Here is a 20,034-nt window from a genome sequence, read left to right as displayed (position 1 = left end):
GCAATAAAAACAGATCAAAATMAATCAGACCTGTCCCATATTAAAATCTTATAAATTACACTTTAAAGTAATGAATGAAAACATTTGATTTTATCATTTCAAACATTTATTAGATTTAAACTGTTTCATTTTTGTTTTGTTTTTTTCTTATCTTCCCTGCAGCTTTCTAAGGCCCCACTTTGAAAAACCYTGGTTTAATCTATATAACCATTTAAGAAAGCCTCACACTGTCCCTTTCTAAAAAACACTCGTCTTCTTGACCTCTTATCACACATAGTTATGATGCTGTGCTACAAAAAACAAAGGTGGRCAAATGTTTTTGTTGCCAGTTACTTTAACAGATATTGGCCTGTTGTACAGTAGTAGCTGAGACTGAGCCTCGACATATGTTCTAAGGACTAACCAATCGCTTTAGTTGAACTCAGTCCAAAGAGTCTTTGGATCGAGTCGTTTGCACGAACCCAAACTTCTGTCAGGCAGCAGCACTTTTTCTTTTAAAACAGGGCTAATAACTCACACCCCATGCTACAAAAGCTGCCCCCTCCAACACCCTTTTATGATGCTGAGCAGAGGGACTCCAGCACGGACTCAAGGACACTGGAGGAGGGAACAGACCAAAACAAAACAAAACAAAAAAGAACAAATAAATAAGAAGTAGAGAGAAAAGCAGACGGAAGTGTGAGGGGGGAAAAGAGCGTCCATAAATTGTAGCTGGGTGCAGAGCTGCAGGGAGGGCGTAGCAGCCTGATGAATAGAGCCATCAGCTTAAGCAGAGGCTACAGAGCAGCCTGCCATCTGCCTGCCCATTACTAGAATAAAGTACATGACAGTCTGCACTCATCTGCAGGCCCCACTGGCATCCACAGCAAGCAGAACCCTTTCTCTTTATGAATGGCTCTGGGTTTTCCCACTCCTCCTTGAGCTGCCCCGCGCCTAAACATCAACACTAATTCAGTCACGTCTCTTTCTGAATGTTTAATTYGCGTAGATCAAGGCGCCGGCCGCGCACATGTGTTTATTTGGCRCGTATTGCACGAAAAATCGTGTGTCGGGAGAGGGACGAGTGGCAAGGCGAGGGCAGCCCTCGGAGAAGAGTTACAGCAGCTTGACAGACGCTTCACACCTCATTGGCAAAGGAGGAGAGCCAATCACGGCCAGCAGATCCGCCCCTCAGGCTCCCAAAGTCTATTCTTCATTATCCTCGATGAGTTAGAGGGAGCGAGGGACGAGAGGGAATGGGTGGAGGGGGGAAAAAGTTTGAATAGGAGCAAAGGGAGATGCAACAAAATGAACAAAACAAGTGGAGTAAATGCAAAATGTAGCAGCTCAGACACACAGGAGAGCCAGTTTGGGGGGAAACTCTAAAGGGAAAAGCAATTCTTTCCTCCGAGAAGGTCATTACATCAAATGTGGTTAGTCATTCTGATAGAGGATGTTGTCTTGTGTGCTGCAGAGTTAAGAGCATTCTCCTTTTTTTTTTCCTAATTTAGCTTCTTTAAAGAACGTCGGTACGGTGAGAYGAAATATAAAAGCACTGAAATGGAWTTGTAGCTTTAAGTGGATCCCAGCACAGGAACTGGTGTTGGTGGGAGGGACAAAGTTGCACTTTTAAAGCCAAGGTGGTAACAACAMGCAAAGCGTGGTGCAAAATGAGTAGATTCTAGAGCTCGTAGCTCAAATGCATAAAGTGGAGAGAGGGTTGCTAAAAAATATGCACGCTATAGCAGGCCGCATTAATCATTTAGAATTGGGCTGCATAAAGTTAGTGAATGCAATTTCTTCAGCTGCTTTTCAGACAAGAACATCCTTTTAACTTTGCAGCATGACTCAATTTCTTAAAAAAAAACAAAACAAAAAACAGAAAGTACCACCGTTTGCTCAGTCTGCTTATTTTGTTTTCAAAGCACAACTAAAATCTCGCTGCCTAGATGTCTCCTCCCCTGCTCGACTCCTCGTTATGCTGCTATGAGACGTGCTGCTTTCAGCCATATGTGTCAGATCAGAAACGGAGAAGTCCCCTGTTCGTGAGTGTCGCTGACCTCTGGAGGTCTTCACTTTGTGCTCGTGGTAAAAGGAGAATTATCATAACAATCTGCATTATCTGGAGCAGAGATAATCGCGACAAAGAGGTTCTGGCAGGAGAAATAATGTGACTTGTTGGGAGGGGGGCACGAGTCATGATAGGTCTGTACACTTACATGCATAGATGACAGGAAAGAAAAGAATCAACAGACAGCAGGTTTACCTGAAGTAGTGAAAACTCCAAAGAGAGATAAAGTAAAAGCTGAAATTTACTAAAAATAAGTCACCGATTCAGGAAATAACATAATACTTATCAAAGAAGGGCCACTGAATTTAACATATTTGTATTTTTGGCTGGTATAGGTCCAACATACAATATTTACATTTATATCTTAATTTTGTCCAGTAGAATCAAGTTTAAAAAATTTTTTTGCAATTGATGCATAATTCATTACATCAAAACTAAAATCTTTACTTTAAGTTTAAAATATTAATAAAGTAACATGACTTCAAAATGATCAATCCTAACATGAAGCAACACTTAACAGTTGTAAAAATGGTTAAAATGTTAGATAATAATAATAAAAACAGCTTTATTTTGTATTTTGTGGACTCGTTAGTAGTTTTCGCTACATTTACATATCCAAAAAGAACAATCCAATTAGTTTTTCCTGAACTGTTGTTGATGTATTTGTTCAGACGTCATAAATGTAAAATGGGATTCCAAAACCTCAACAAATTAAAAGTTCGTTTCTCAAATAACAAATTTAAAAAAATCTGAAAAACTGAAAAGGCAAGCAGAAACAGAATGTGTCATTTAGAGAAATGTCTTAACATATTGTTAGTACTTTTGTGCAGAAATGTAATAATAAACATAATTCAGCTGTAATTAAACACTAACAATGTGAATCATTCAATTTTATTTTTCATTAGAATAAACCTCAACTTTGCATAGAAACTTAAAATAAATTCATGAGTGCATCACTGTTTTTTAATTTATCAGATAAACAAATAAACCTTTTCATTATGTTCTGTAAATTGCTCCTGCTTTCTATTCTAATAACCTGAGATCTATAAATCTTATAAAGACAAATGAAGATGAAAAAGGCAGAAGTGTCTGCACAGGTTATTAAATGCGTTTGGTTATAGTCCCTCTCATTAATCTCGATTACCTTTAGCTTGGAAAAGGAAAAAGCATGTCTGGTATCAGGTAAAGGTTACATGAGGATTTAACTCAGCTACGGTAAAGAAATGTCATTAAATATTATAATACACACTCATTTAGACTTCTTCTCATAATGGGAAAAAATGACTTTTTTAAAGTTCATCCACCACTTTTCAACCATCTAAAGAATTGTGTAGGTGTTTCTTGTTTTATACAAAAGAAAAAAGGAGCTAAAACAACCTTAGAATAAAAGGTTAGGCATAAAACTTACCATTTTGTGTATTAATACACCATTTGTAAGGTAATATTGCAAAAGCTTTTTTCCTCAAGAGAACCTGAGGTCATGTGTGCTGAGAAAAGTCACCATGTTGCCTATTTGTCATAGTTAAAACAATGTTTAATTGAATTATATTATAGTATGTAATCCCATTACACAGGACATTTAAATTGCTTAATTTCAGAGCAGTGGTCCTTGAAAAAAAATACACAAGAAAGGCATTGGTGAAAATGAAGTGCAGAGAAACACCTGCTGTGAACCTTGGTGTCCATTGACCAAAACCTTTAGAAAGCTCTCCCCTCACACCCACACTCAACTGAAGTCAATCCCTAAGCCCACAAGTCAAAAAGCAGAGAGACAGCTGACTGACATTAAGAGGCAGATTAGTCACAACAAATCACACGCATGCATGCACACACAGACACACACACACCCACGGCTCCCTCCATCACAAACTGTCCTCTTCTGATGCAGAATCAAGATAAGTTCTCTTTCACCATCACCCATGTTCACAACACGTTCAGACTGCAGCTATTACCAACGTTCAAACCTGCACCTCCCAATCCAGCAGACAGTTTGATTAAAAATTTTCAACTTTGAATCTGAAATGTAAAAAGTTTGATAATTCAATATCATCCTATAAGCAGGATTAGGCTGGGAGTCTGGGAAAGAAACAGAAGACTCCTTTTCCTTTTGAAACAATATATAGAAACTTCAGAAATATWCTTCGAATAACTCTAGATGTCCTTTGTTGTATAATATTATTTACACAATCAGGTGCAGTTGCTGTTGTGGAGATAAAAAAATAAAAATAAAAAGCGCTTGCAGCTCCAGCACAAAATCTGTTTCCATGGTTGGTAAAAACGATGCAGTCGTCCAATGTTGATGCGTTTGCTAATTTCAGTGCACGATGTAGTTCTGCAGAACATGGAAGCAGCTAATGCAGTAGAGGTCACCCATCTGCTTGATCTGTTTATTCCTAAAGCTTTCTGCATGTTAAAAAAAATCATGTTGCGACTGATATACACTAAAATGGTCAGCATGTTTGTTCCATTTAAAACCCAAAGACTAACTGCTTTTCTGTAATTTTACAAGATGAGACAGAAAGGTGGGCTAAGATCTGCAGCTTCGATGCCAAACTAGAGCCTACTTCTTTAAGCCTCTTTAACCTTACCAGTACCTTTTTCTAAWACCCAGAGAAACTATTAAAGGTTTAACCTAACCTTTAACCTTGGCACACCAGGTACTTACTCAACTAACTGTCCTATATAAATATAAAACTGTAAAACCAAGGTAAAAACTTATTTGTTGGGTTTAAAGCTCATAGCTCCTATCAAACCAGAAACAAACTAATGAATATTAATGAAAAAAAGTTCAACAACACTTSTGCATGGTTTTGCCTTTTATTTCTTCCGATGAGTTGGTGAATGCTGAACTCGATTGTATGAGTAACACAAAGTCACACAAATATAAAGAAACAGATGCACCATATACACTGTCCACACCAAGGAGCAAGGAAACTATAAACTATGGAGAACATAATAGGACTGACTTGTAACAATGTGAACACTTAATTTAACAGATAACTAATGTGAGTGGAGACTGATCTAAGGGACCCATGGCAGAGATTGGTTGGTTTTCTTGAGGTGGTTCCAGTCAACACTTACAGTAGATGGTCAAGCTCAACCTTATGGTCCACTTCTATATCTCCAAAGCATCAGACAGAATTACTGTTACTCTACCATCATCAGAGGAGAGACAGACAAAGGGAAAGAGAGGTAGAAAAGGATCTAAGGTATTATTTTCCTCTTCGTGTGCTCAGTGCCTCTAGTCTGGTTTGGTTCTCCAAAGGGTTTCGAAGGTGTGAGTCTTGGTGCTGACTCATCCTTTCGGCTTAGAGTGTCAGTCCGTCAATCAACAACCCCTTACAATATACTCTGCATTGCTCCTTCATTCGCTTTCTCATCCTTATCCCCCGGTCTTCAGCTTGTTCTGCAGAGAAATCAAAACAGAAAGTGCCTTTGAGAAGGAAAGGCAAAAAAATATATATATATCAAAACAGACAAACAGAAGAGAAAGATATTAGTTCACATATGAAAGAAGACACAAAGAGAGGAAGACTTGAGAGTACAATAAAAGAGAAGAGGATKAAGTGAGTTCAAGAAGCAGAGAAGGGACCCAAGGGCACTGGATTCCATATTAGTGATAAGTGCAACCACAAATCCCCAGCACTCCCTGTCAATAACCATTTGAACCAGCCTACTGCAGCAGATGCGACAAGAGAAGCACCTAAGAGAAAGATGAGCGAAAGGGGAGGAAAAAATGAAACAGGAGATATAAAACGGGGGAATAACATGGATAAAACGTAAGAAACAAAAATGCCCTTTTCCTCGGTGACCAACATTAAAACAGCATTGTCAGATCTCGCAAAAAGAATCTGAGTTTATTTTCCACACTAGTGATCCATCCATAAAACAAATATTAGGACGAGGAAATGCTCCAAGCATATCAACTACACTGTGGCAGGCAAGACAAAAAAAAAAGCAGAATTTGAGAAAAATATCTGGAAGATGGTTCCAATTACAACACATTATGAAGGGTCTTTAAATAACAAGAGGAACTAAAATCAATTCCTGCATAGTCGAAAATACTGAGGGGAAAATGAGCTTAGGGACTGCATCAGAAAGCTGTTGATAAAACCAAGCAATAGGCATGTCTCAAGACTGCCTTTATGTATTTATTTAAATAAATACATAAAGAGTTGGATTTCCTTCAAAAGCCTAAACTTACAATTTACAACATTTTCATCAGTTTAACCTTAATAATCTCTAAAATTAAACCCACCACAAAAAATGCCCAAAATTCACACCCAAATTAAATTATTAGATTCTGTTTTTCAACCTGTAGAGTACACGCAAAAGCTCGGTCTCTCACTAAAGGCAACACGATCCAATTTAATGTAACTACAACTTGTATGTAGATATAATAGGTAGAACACTCACACACACACAAAAAAACATCACAACAAATTACTTTTCCAGACATATTTTTTGTAAACGTGTTTTTAAGTCAAATGGATCCCAAATTCAAAAGGCTGTAACTCCTGAATGCCTCAACATCCAGTCTTAAATGAGGCTCTAATGAAAGCTATCTAGAGGAATCATGTTCTATAGCCACGTTCAAATGCTGCGTCTCAACTCAAGGGTTGCAGCCCACGTACGGTGCATTTGTCGGTCGCTTACATCACATATGCGGTATAAAAGATAACACCATGGTCACAGGGCAGTGTGTGGTCACGCAAACACCACGTCATCCTTAGACTAGACTTTCTCTTTCCACAGCCGTTTGTGCAGCCTACACAGGTGGCCTACGGCACACATAGGGTGTGGCCTACGTGGGTCATGGTCTACGAGGGCTGCAGCCCCTGAATAGAGACACAGCGACTGTTAGCATGACTGAAATGCAGTGAGTCATGCATAAACATTCAGAGAACACACAACAAAGAACCCTCCCACACAAATCTTACTCCACCAAAGAAGCCCCCCCATCACTCACTTTTATCAGACATGTACTCATCTGACAAATCCCTCTCCCTTCTCCTGACCAACTCCACCACCTCGGCACAACCATGTTTTCTCTTTTTGGCATGTTTTGCTATCTTTTAATTGGAAAAAAAGGAAAACTAAGTATTTTCTGCTTTCACGCATGAACGAACGCACAAACGCATCAGTAGGTTGCAATCTTTACAAGTGAACTTCCTGAAGTCCTTTTAGAACCCACCCCTCATGCAGCACAATGTCGTCATGGGACTTTGATTGGCCGTACGTTTGCAGAAACAGAATCGGCGTCAGAGCTGATAGGCTTGATCTGTTTGCAAAAGAGTATTTGTGTGGCCATTCAGATGACGTGATGCTCGGTGCTTATTATTGGCTCTCAGTCAAAAGTGGGCGCATACACAGCTATTTGTGGTATTCAAATTCAATTTAAGGGGTTAAAAGCAAAAACATGAATCAAGTCGATATTATCTGCATATCTGTGGAACTTTGAAGCTTTAGAATGCAACACAGAACTACTGGAAAAAGAGCTATGCATAACGATTACACTGGAGTAGTTCTTCATTCTAGTGCTCGCAAATATAACTGCCTGAAACCTCAAACGGGAATCCGGCACAGCCTTTTGAGAGTGACAGGGAGACGGAAGGGTCAGCCTTAAAAAATAAAGTGGGGAAGGAAAAGATAGGGAGCAAAAGGCAGTCATGCAGCGAGAATATGGAATGAGGTGGCGAGCAGTGGATAGAGAGATCAGCCTCAGTGATAAACTCCTATTCACTGAGAGAGAAGAGTAAGAAGGGAGAGGAGACTTTATCTGTCCTCTGGCCGCCTCGTTCTCCCCGTTTGCTATCGGACCTGTTAAAAGCCGAATGCATTAGAAATGTGACTTGGGATGGAGGGATGGCGGACGGAGGGAGAGAAGGAAATATGGTGGCGGGGTAAGGGGAGGACAAAAGAGAGCAAAAATGGGTCTAAATGTTATCACTGACTGCTGTGATAAGAAGGCTAATTATCAGTGACAAAGGCCAGACAGCTGACAATGCGTCTGTCTTGGCTGATGCCATCTGAGGGGTCAGCGCTGCAAAACTGTGATGTTGGGGACTGGACTCTTCTCCACGATGAGATGGCATCTTATTTACACCGATGTGCAGATTTGCGTCAAATTTAGGCTTTGAAGAGTGAGCAAAGATGGAAAAGAGAAAACTCTTTCAGGATATCTTTTGTTTCAGACTGAGAGGCCAAGAGGTGACTGTTCTCGGATATGCTGACCTCTAAAGCTAAAAGTCGTGTCCTTTTGGCATTTGTTCTTGAAACAGCTTCCTGTTCAGCGCCGATAAAGCTGCATAAACATCCTAATCATGAAGCTGCATCGGCTCAGATCAAACCTTCTTCACTGTTCCCCCCCGCCTTTTCGGTTTGCTGTGTAATTCTGCACGTTATTCCTTTAAAGCCTTATCATAGAACTGTCTCTTTTTCACCTAATGACTTTAAAAGCAAGTCTTAAGACCAGATAAGCACAGATGAACAGGAGTGCTCTGTGATTGCTGGCGGCTGATAAACACAAGCGGATTACCATACCGTCTCAGGCCTGCTTCCAAAACAATTTAAAAGATCATAAGAGCTTGCAGAATGTGAATATATACCCTTACTGAATCTCGACTAGGGTGCAGGTAAGCTTTTTTTAAACGCGCACACAAACACACACAAACGCATGGTGTCCACGCGATGAATAAAACATTGTGCAATTTACATGATGTATAGCTCAAAAATCTGCCTGCATCTGACTTTTAGATCTAATACTAATACCCACGAGAGTGACCGGGAGACGCAAAACTCAGTTTCCTCCATTTCCCGGAAAACAATGCAATTGCAAAAAAAAAAAAATCTAATAGAAAAGCTCCATGAATGCAAATTGAGTCTTTTTGGGGGGGCAATGGATGTTACATATTGCAATGTGAGAGAAGGGAAATCAAGTTAATATCAACCTGAGTGACATTACTAAAACTGTACTGTTTTGACTGCAGGAGGTGGAAAGTGAAAAAAACATTTGCGTTCAGTAATGAACAGGGAAAGCACAGGAGGATGATGATGTCCAACCGGTAGCTGCTGCTCTCTTGGACTTATTACATTAAAAACACACAGAGAAACAGTCAGGGGAACACATGTGTCAGCAGGTATTATGGAAATAGACTGTAAGGTTCAAACTGGCTATTTAAAGGACGCTTCATTCAGGCGCCAGCAGCCTGCTGGAAATTATGTTCTGCAGTCTAACTGCAAGCAGCAGAGATGTGTATTGTAAATAGATGCTGGTGTGTATGTATACAAAGTATGTAAACAATGGAACAATCTGGTGTACTTTTCACACATTTTCTATGAACCTAGTGACATTTGCTGCAGCTATCAGACACATGGGGCTACTTTTATAATATACACTAATTTTACACCACATAATTCTACAACAATAGGAACTTACATATTGCCTGGCCAGGAAGGTACGTGCATTTGCTTGTCATTCTTTCAAAAGGGGAAAAAATGGTTATTTGGAATTGTTTAAAAAAAACTTTTTTAATGTTCACTTGCTTTTATTTTGACATTTACAGAAAGATCCATAAAATGGTAATGGAACTCCAAGACAATGGTCTGTGTGATGGCTGCGGCATTGAATCAGAGACCTCTTTGCACTACTTAGGCCAATGCTTGGCTCTGAGTAGTCTAAGGGAAAGAATTCTTGGAGACCCCTTTGTGGATCCTGAGAAGCTTAGAACACTGAGGGTTTCTAACCTGGTGTCCTTCATCCGAGGGACAAAAAGGTTTGATTAAAGCCCAGTATCTTTTGGGGAGAGCAATGGGCCCACTTATGAGGCCCCCGCTCACCTGGGTTGTACCCATCCCCAATTACCAATACCAATACCAAAGATGCAAATTTATTATTTAAAAACAGGTTAAATCTGTATTTTTCTAGTAATGATCTAGAATCTCAATATCCTGATCTGCCACAACATAAAAACCCAGATAATTAAGATGAATCACAGAAGTTTAGTTTCAATCCAGATGTATCCAGAGTTTTTACCAAATTTAGCTAAATACAAACGAATTATTAAAGGGGCAATATTATGTGTTTCTCAGGCATACATTTAAATACTATACCATAAAGTATCTATGTCACCTTTAGCTGTTATTAAAGTGCTGTTGTTATGTTTAAATAGAAAATAAACGTATCTTCTCATCACTTCCTCTTCTAAACGCCTTGAAATTGGCCTCTGTCTCTTTAAGAACCACCTTCTGCTTCTGTCCTGCCCATTTCAGTGCTGGGGAGTGGGGGTCGCGCGTGAGCTGTGATGCAGTTTACTTGGCATCTGAAAATACATTTCCTCAAAGGTATTTTGAATCAGAAAAGAGCTTCAYTGAGTGAGCRGTAGCTTTGCTCTGTTACTGGAGTAACACTTGGCTGCAGACCGCGGCATGGGGCGGGGTCGGATGACAGGCGGGGTCGGACGTCTGACCCCGCCCTCAACTCTAAAATTAACCAACCCGAGATGCTAAATACTACAATTAACCACGCCCAATTTTTTAAGCCTCCTATTAAACTTCCCTACAAGCCATGACCACACCCAATGGACGTCCGACCCCGTCTAGTATACTAATCCGCAGTCTGCAGCAGGGGGTACTTGTGTTACTGCCGAGATCCTGCAGGAGTCATGGGCGGGGTGTGTGGGGTGGGTGGTGGGGAGGTGTGCTCCGTGATGAGGAAGTTCGGCTTAAAGACATGTCCCAGGGGCGTTTCTGGTCCCAAAAGGCGTTTCTGGTCCCCACTTGTCGTTTTACTCCTCAGCATGGCTKCCTAAAAACACTGCAGGGTCAAATGAGTCAAAGCAAGGCTTTGGGCATGTTTTTTTTATGAGAGTATAACATTATAACATGATATAAAACTCAAAAAAGTTGATTTTACATGATATTGCCCCTTTAAAGCTTTAGTCTTCTATTGTTACTAAGAGCAAGTTCATCAACATGACCTTTTTTCAACACAGCCACAGAAGACAAAACTTTAAAAAAATCTGAAATTTTTTAAAATTATAGTACAAGAACCTGAGTTAATTCTCAAATAAGGTAGAGTAAAAAAACATGAATAATAAAAACTGAAGCGTGCAAACAACTCACCACCACTGCAAAGTTTTATTTAAATATTTTTTCTCTATATTTTAACTTTTTAATGTTTTCATATGAAACCACTCCAAGTACAGCCAGAAAAAACTGCTCAGGTAGGGTTTGATAAAAAAAGAAAAGAAAAAAAAAAGGGGCTTAACCAGCTTCCAAACTCCCCAGATCCCAATCCAATTGAGCATCCTCGAGATTCACTGGAACAAGATCCATCCACACCGGCGCCCCCACCTCCCTCCTTCAGGAACCAAAGAATCTCCTGCCAATGTGCCAAACACAACAGAACTCCTCGAGAAATCCTGATGGGTCAGAGCTTGTCTGGCACGTGAACCTATGTTATATTTTGCAGATGGTTTTTACTGCTGTGGCTGATTAGTGTAAATTACAGCTTTGGTTACATCCCTCTAGGATTCAGATTATCTGTAATGCAGCCATGCCATAAATAATCTTTTTTCATTTGATATTCAGGTTTTTCAATCAACTATACTATGGAGGTTAAATTATTTACTTACATGGAAAAGATAGAAGTCACAAATAGAATAAAAGAAAATTTCAAAACAAACAGTTCAGCTTTAAAAACAAAACACTTACCTGTTTGGCGTTGTTAACACACTGCAGGTAAAGAGCTGCTATGTTGGAGCAATTCAAAGTTCTTCCAATGTTTTCTTTGTAGCAAGCAAGGATCTGGCCCTGAAGGTCTGCACACACAGGAGACACCTCATACCTCCTGCAGGGGCCAGAAAGAGAACGAACGAGTGTGAAAAGGGAAAATACAGTGTTTAAAAGGAGGGGGGAGAATGGGGGGAATGAAATGAAAAGGTTGAGTGTGTTAAAATAAATAAATAAATAAATAAATAATGTAAAGTGGAACACATAAAGCTAAGCTGTGAAGAGATTTTGATAATATGCACGGGGAGCATAAAACACGAGAATAAGGAACAGAAAAATAATGTTCGCTGAACCATAAACGTCCAGTTTTATCTCAGGAGAGGTCAGGCAGTTAGAGCCTGAGCAGTGCTGGAGACAATAATGTGTGTGCACCCACTGCCTTTATTATTATTACTGTCATTCCAGGCTGAAACACCTGAGGCAAGAATCACCACGACTGTATCTGCTGAAAGACGGGTTAAAGGTTCACAACCTGCGGTTTGCACTGCAACGTATCACCAGAGAGGCCAGAAAGTTTCCTAAAAACTACAACAACTTCTTTCCAGGTTTGGAGATGCAAATAAAAAGGTGTCTGAAAATCTAATCATTGGTTATAGCTGCCATAGTGACATTTTTTAAATAAACGGAGGAATTATTACTTTAAAAAATCTCATATTTTAGAATCCATATGTACATTATAGTCTGCTAATGTGCCTGTTCATACTTCAACTTGTCATGTGTGAGTCTTTAAAGTATCTGCTAAAAAAGCTGATGTGACTCGGAGTTTAGCATTTTTGGTGATGGATACGAAGCATTAGTGTATTTAAATGGTACATTCTGGCTGAATGTATGAAAGAGTAGGATGCTTTATCCAGCCTTGGCAGCAGGATGTCCCACCAGCACTGGTGTCTTGCACAGTGTTAACTGCTTTTGTCTGTCTCTTCACACACCCCATAAAAATCCATAATGGCTACGCATGCACATGCCTATTGGCCTATTATGCTAATGGCGGTGTCATCGTTTTGTTCACATCACTGCTCAGGACTCAGCATCTGCCTCACTAAACACGCCTTGCATTGGTGTGAAAGGCAAAGGGATTTTGCCTGCCAGCAACTCTGGACATCTCCGAGGAATATGGGGCGGTGAAGCCAGGCCCCCGTAGTCAGAATCAGATGTTTGATTTGCATCCTGGAGAGAGAAATTACCCCCTGTTGGATACAAAGTGGGGGATTGGATGCATGGGTCATTACTCAGGGTGCAATGCAGCAGGACGCTGTTGCAATGGAGAGGAGTACATATGTGCATCACCACATGGCCTTATTGGTTTGTAGTGCTGCAAGAAATCTATACAGCACTCATCAGTGCAACTTACTGACAAACCATCACAATGTAAATTATGAGAGAATTAATAATTAATGCTTTATTCACTACACAGTCTTGCGGCTGAGATGAGATATGTCCTGTCACTTAGACATTTATAAAGCAAACACTTAAAACAAAATTCGATTTTGTTCCTGGAGTTGGTCTGTACCTCAAATAATACCCAACATCTACCGCTTACAGTGCAGARTGGAACATTACAAAGCGGGAAACGCTTTGCATTTGTGGATCTATCAGTGTGGGATTCAGTCATTTGCTAGAAGCCACGACAAGGCCATTGCTCTGYGTCAGGGTGCTGAACGATGACGGCAGCGCTGGCAGGGATCGCTGCCATTCTATTCCTATGGATCCCAACGCTCATTTATTACACCGCCTATGGGCATCTACAGGGAGGAGAGGAGGCACAAACGCCCACTAATTACTTTCTTAAGCGCTCGTGTTAATGCCAGGTGCATCCTGCTGATAGAAACCACAGTGTTTATCACCAGTAATGGCCCCAAAGAGAGAAAGAGGAAAAAAAGAAAAAAGAGCGAGAGGGGTAGGCACACAGAGGAAATGAAGGTGGATAAAAGTGAAGAGCATTTCTTGATGAAGAACTAAACAGTTGTACTTCTATTTATGCTTAATCTCTGGTTCTCTCTCAGGGGAAAGGGCTGAGAACGTGGCTGAGTTAATCATAGGGACAATAACGCTGTCACACACACTGTGGCGGAATGCTGCACGCTCTATCATCTGTCATTAAGATTAACATTAAGTTCCTGCTGCCATCCRCACACAGCCGGTACAGAATGACTATAACCTCCCCTCCCTCCTCCTCAGTTTCACATTAAGTGCCCTCGTGTCATTTATTACAGTATGACTGCCGTGGTATTAAACGGCAGAGGGAGAACATGCAAAAACAGCAGACATGTCGCATTATGAAAACACCATAAAACATACAAGATTCCCTTATTTCACTTTTTATTTTTATCTCGCTCAGCATAAAAAAAACTATCAAATATAACAGTTAAATTCATCAAACCTGACTTGTTTTAAAACGTATACATTCGAGTAATCTCCAGGTAAACTCCGATTTTGACCCACAAAAAAAGGCAAAAAATATGTTTTGCAGTTTGATGCCACTAAACTGATGCACAGTTGATTCTGGCGCGGTGGGAATTGTAAGGTTTCATTATAAATATAGCCCAAAACAGCTATGAATCATCCAGTTCCCATGCAACCTGAGCAGAAAGGCATTCATACACAAGGATGCCGTATCGAATTCCCAACGCAAAAATCTTGTTCTGTTTGTGTGATGTTAGGGAAGTGATGGCCAGAGGCATGTTTAAGAATTTTGTCTCCCTGAGCTGCTCTTGTTGTTTAAATCCTGTTTTTGTTCAAGTCAATTAATTTGTTTAATTCACAGAGGATGAACGGATGCTTTTAAAAAATTGCACCTTTTAGTTTTATTATCACGTAGATGGAGTTCAACAAACGGCGAAGGGATCAAATCTTTCTCGCCTGCCAATAAGTAGACTTTCTAGACTGTCTTAAGGTGAAGGGGAGTGGGTTTTCTCATGAAAATCCCTGCAGTGTCAGACAGATTAAGTTTAAACTTTAAATGTACCTCTGAAATTTTTAAAAAATACCTGAGATTTTCCATTTTGGAGTACCTTTGTTTATCTTTTTGAGGCAATGCTTGCATATTTATTTTATTTAGGGGTGTGTTTCTGCTTTGATTTTTCACGAGCCCTTTCAACAATAATTTAACATATTTAAAATGTATTTAGAAGTAAAAAGAACCAAAAACAGCTAGCTTCAATGATAAACCACTTCCCATGTGGCCTACATATGTTTGATTTATTCCATTCAAGTTATTTCTAACATGCTATTTCACTGCAAAAAAGGCATAAATCATTGTAAAAGATCATTCCATTTCAATTTACTTTAGTCACAATGTATGTATTAGTGATTTTAAAATGGCAACTGGTAAAAAGTTGTTTCAGGAAACTGACATTGAACCGAACCTTCASTACGATTCAGTCACCTCATCCATTCTTGTATTTATTTCCATCATCTTTATTACCAGCCAGAAAATCCCTGGAGCTTCCTGGTGTATTTAATAAAACTCCATGTGGTAGGAGACACTGAAACAAATAGAGACATCCAGCTGTATACAGTTGGTTATTATTTGCACTCTGTGAGTTTAAGTGCGCATGCTGCCCCCCTCCTTTACCCCCCGAGACAGTAAATCTAAACAGTCATATAGAGGTTTCGACTCATTGCCATCAGTAGCGGTAAAGGTCTCCATAACAACTCCTCATCCAACCCAACCCCCCCCCCCCAACCGTCAACACACAAAGTCCCTGCAGCCTTGATCCACTGATAGAGGCAAGAATGAAAGGGAGGACTGAGGTTGCTTCAGATGTCTACATTACAGTTTCGCAGCTGTGCGACATAAATCACAGAGGAAGGAGAGAGTAAAAGAAGAGTGCGAATGAATGACAGCAGAGAGCAAGAGTGAAGGTATTTCTCTAAGAAAGGATGATCCATAAGAAAAACAAATGTTCGACAGAAAATCTAGTTGTTAGGAAAAGATTAGTAAAAGAAAAGTGATGGAAAACACTAAGAATGACTGCCAAATTTTTCCTTCGGAGACAAAAATTAAAAAGACCAAAATAATTCCAGTTAACACTAAGCCGAACACTTCACCTGAAAATTTCCTCTCAAGGTGCGTCTCCACTCTTGAGGTGTTCGTACATCATTTAATGTAGTCCCGTCTTTGAAGTCTCCTGCTGAACAAGTCAGCACATTTCCACGTAGGAGACATCTCCTAATGGGCACATGTCTAACGCTACACACTTAAAAAAAGCATATTGACCATGAGCTGGGGGCGTACCAAGATTGATTTTTGGATTTTCATACAATCTGCATGCGCTGTTGCAATAAAGCTTTCATTTTTCAAACCAGCATACAATGACCATGACTACCATCTGCTGTAACATCAGACAACAAAACGACATTCATAGATCTCTGTTACTGATGCAGTACGCTTCAATAGCTGAACAAAGTGTGAGACAAGTGCATTTCATTTGTCATCATTTTAGATGCTGTGAAGATAGGCAGGGGAACGCACAGAGACATGCAGGATTTAAARACAAATGCAGAGACACTTGAGGAAAGGGTGAAGGAGATGAGGTCCACTCCAGTGGATGTATTACAAAGACAGGGCAAAGCACCTCTAGTTACAGTAAGTAATGATCCTTTTTGAGACGGAATGCTCCACGCTAGGCAGTTTAGGCCTGGTTCACAGCACTGGTCGAGTGAGTCACGAAGCACAAAGAAAAAAGTTGTAGTTTTCCAAACTCAGAACATGTAATTTTTCCGCTGTCAGTCAGGGAGCTGCCAACCTGTCTGCAGTATATTTATTGCCAGCGAGGAAGATGCAACTGTCCCCGTGTTTGAAAAAAATAAAAAAATAAAAAAGCATGAGATCATGCTCTGTAAAAAAGAAGGGGACCTTGAATATGATCAGCAAAAATGCATTGCATTGTGGTGCACTTTCACTTAATAAAACTTTTTTATGCAAAATATGTCAATAAAAAAATAAAAACAAGATAAAAATCCAAAATTATATGCTTAGACTGGTTCAGCACATAAGTAAATTCAAAACAAAGTAAATGTTGTGCAGTATTTGTCGATGTCACTGAGCTGGCACAGAAACATCTGTGTCTTGCTTTGAAAAATTAGTCTATAGGTGGTGGTGGTGGGGAGAGTGGGGGTGGCAGGAGAACAAATGATTAATTAACCAGGGCCAGGGGAGGAGCTAACATCTTGTCAAGCTGTTCTTAAATATGTGAACTCAAGTATTTTAGACAGTAGGAAGAAAGATGATTTTCTTTTAACTATTTGGAAGAGCTTTTGTGATGAAGAACTGGAATTAACTAGCAGAAGCTAATTCTTATTTTCTAATTGGACATAATAACCAAGAGCAAAAGAAAGATAACATAAGGTGTGATTGAGTCAGTTCTCATGCTCCATCGATGTTATGGATTACAATCACCCACCACAGATAGGGTTTCCAGTCACTGTGTTGTCTATTTATCATCATTTGGGCTTTTTGTGGGGTTAATAGGGTTAAGGGGTGGGTGCCGGTTCCTCCTTAAAAAGCCTTCATGCTGACTCTAGTTAAGGCAGGCGTCAATAATAAGACGAGTAAATAAATACAAATGATCCAGTTAAAGAGAAAAATGACGCACGTTTCACTCATGCTGCTTTTTAAATGCGGACCTGAGTGACCCCCCGCAGTGAAATCCATCAGCTTGGATAAGAGATTGAGGAAAGCGGAATGGACACAGAGAGAGACAGGTACAAAACAATAAAGAGCGAGGGATAAAAGACTGCCAAAGATTGAGAGTGAGGTTGGAGATGCAAGCGGACAATAACGAACAAGGGGTGAGCAAAAGAGATTTAAATTAAGACAGAAAACGTTGTTCCTATATTAAGCACTGAGGGAGATGAAGAAGGATGAGTGGATGAGAGGGAAAAAACGAAGTTGAGTGTGTGTCCGCTCTGACCTTCTTTATACTAAATTTTACAAGGACACTGGTCTCTGTCCTCAGGCAGAAAGCAAACTTGAGATAACTCACAAACATAAAATAAAAGAAGCCAGTTCAACACTCTGGTTGAGTAGAAATGACGAGATGATAAAACATTGCTAGAGACACAATTCAATTATCTTTGAATGGGTTTTGTGAAACAAAATCGTGGCAAAGAAATGATCCACATCTTTCCTGTAATCTGTGTAGGCTCGGAAATAAAGGCTTTACTAACCTTTATTTGCCATCAAAGCAGTCAAAAAGCTCTTAAAGATAACCATTTTGTCTGTATGTGTTTTATAATCATCTTGTTAGAATGTCTAACACTGGTCAAAGCAAAGTGTTTCTGCAGACGGTCTGATTCATCTTAATGCGGCTCTCTTTTCTAAGACTGGTTTTACCATTGATCAATGACAACAGATATTAAAAATGTAAAACACATTTTTTACAACATGTAAAATTATGAAGGTAGAAGTTCCTAACAATTCATCTTTAGCAGTGTTTTACTGTCATGGTCACATTTATTTCAATGCATTCGTAAGGCTAGCCTGGATAAAACCAGACCCATGTCCTTCACTTTGCTTCAAACAGAGGGTCTGGACTCTCTGCTATTCAGAAGCTATTCTTGCTGGAGGCGTGGCCTCTGCTGAAAGGTGTGTATGTCGCTGTGAAGGAGGCTAAGCTAAGAAGCTAACCGGAAATCGCGTGCACTGTAAACAACCCTACTGAGAGGAGAGAAGTACCAAGCTGAACGAGACAAATGTAAATGAGAGCTGCTGCTTTGTCAGACAAATTTAATTTAATTTGGAAGCCTTTTCAACACGGACTGGCTTCATTCTCTTCCTCCACTGCCATTGCTAACTAACTAGCAGACACTGCGCAGAAAATCAACGTCGTTCAAAAACTGTGCCTTCTGTTCTCTGATTGGTCCAGGTAAAATAAACTACAAGCAGACACTGTGCAGAAAATCGACGTTCTGTTCTCTGATTGGCCCGGCTAAAAATCTGCCAGTGAAATCCTTGTCTATGGGAGAAATGCCTGACGGAGCAGTGAAGGGAAACTAAAATTGAGTAGAACTGCGTAGGAAGGCAAGGGCATTTGGAATGGTCATTTTGAGTTGTGGTTGGTAAATATTCTGAACAATAACTATTTTAGGAGAATGTAAAAATATATATACAAATAAACCATAAAGTAGAATAAATAACTAGCAACCAACATACCTCTTTGACCGTTTTTACTGCGGCACAGCCTCTAAATATTGTGTGTTTGTTGTGTGGCCATGTGTGTGCCCACACAGGTCGCTTGAATTATGTGTGTCTTTCACAGCCAGAATAGCGAAGCTCTTAAGACCAAAAGAGGAGCTTTTAAAGCTGTTATTGACTTCTGTCTCTTCAGCTGACCACCATCCTTGTCCTTGTGCCCAGGTTGCTTAGCTACAGAATTGTGGTTCACCCTCACCTGACAGAAGGGTCAAAATGCTGCTCAGTCTATCCTCCCTTTTTCCTACCTCTGCCTGCCACCTATACACCTCATCCACAACTCTGACAGAAATACTTTGATATGTCTCCTGAATTAACATCTTATAAATCAATAAATCGTTACTTAATTTTTTTTGGGACAACATTATTAAACCCTTTAAGAAACAGACTCGCTGTCAAGAAAATGGATAGAATCCATCTGCTACAGGTTTAGATTTTTAAACAGCAGAATGGATTTTTTTCCATTGTCATCCTCGTTAGTAAGGGTGTAATGGTCCTGCCATGCTTCCTAAATGTGCATTAATCTTTTTTTAATAAATAAAAAATAAAATAAACTTCATTCTTTATTTACATACTTATTGTTACATTGGAAGTGATAATGTCTTAATAAAGTGTTTCAATCCAAAAAACAAAACAAAACACAAGAACAATCTGAAACAAAGTAAATTAAAAAAAAATACTTGATAGCACTTGGGGCATCAAAAATAGGTCTYCAGTGACTTTTCATACAGTAATCATTAGTTTTCTTTTAATTTGGTGCAATACTTTAATTAAAATTAGGATTGTTTATTTCAAAAATTTAGTAAGTGGATGAGTGGGCTWAACTTTCTCCAAGGTAAACACAAAGAAGGAACATGGTCTCTTGACCGTGGCAGTGCAGCACGGCAGTGTTGCAAAGAAAAACAACAAGCCATTAACATTCAACAAGTTTTGCTTCCCTCCTCCTCATTCCACCTTTGTCTGTGTGTGTGTGTGTGTGTGTGTGTGTGTGTGTGTG

At 39.7% G+C, this 20,034-nt stretch overlaps 1 protein-coding gene across 1 annotated transcript in view; it reads right to left on the bottom strand.

Annotated features, from left to right (window-relative positions):
• Positions 1-4,851: 4,851 nt before the first annotated feature.
• The window catches only part of chchd3a (coiled-coil-helix-coiled-coil-helix domain containing 3a), a 67,438-nt gene continuing 52,255 nt past the window's right edge, over positions 4,852-20,034 (bottom strand). Inside the window, exons 8-9 of the mRNA XM_014004802.1 lie at positions 11,765-11,900; positions 4,852-5,456 (exon numbers count right to left, since the gene is read on the bottom strand). Coding sequence (XP_013860256.1) covers positions 5,433-5,456; positions 11,765-11,900 — 160 coding nt within the window. The 3' untranslated portion in view covers positions 4,852-5,432. The remainder of the gene's footprint in view (positions 5,457-11,764; positions 11,901-20,034) is intronic.

This window comes from Austrofundulus limnaeus, unplaced genomic scaffold (assembly GCF_001266775.1).
Source record: "Austrofundulus limnaeus strain Quisiro unplaced genomic scaffold, Austrofundulus_limnaeus-1.0 Scaffold26, whole genome shotgun sequence".
Taxonomy (NCBI): Eukaryota; Metazoa; Chordata; class Actinopteri; order Cyprinodontiformes; family Rivulidae; genus Austrofundulus; species Austrofundulus limnaeus.
Note: the sequence above shows the minus strand (reverse complement) of the source record. Positions and strands in the feature narration are given on the sequence as shown.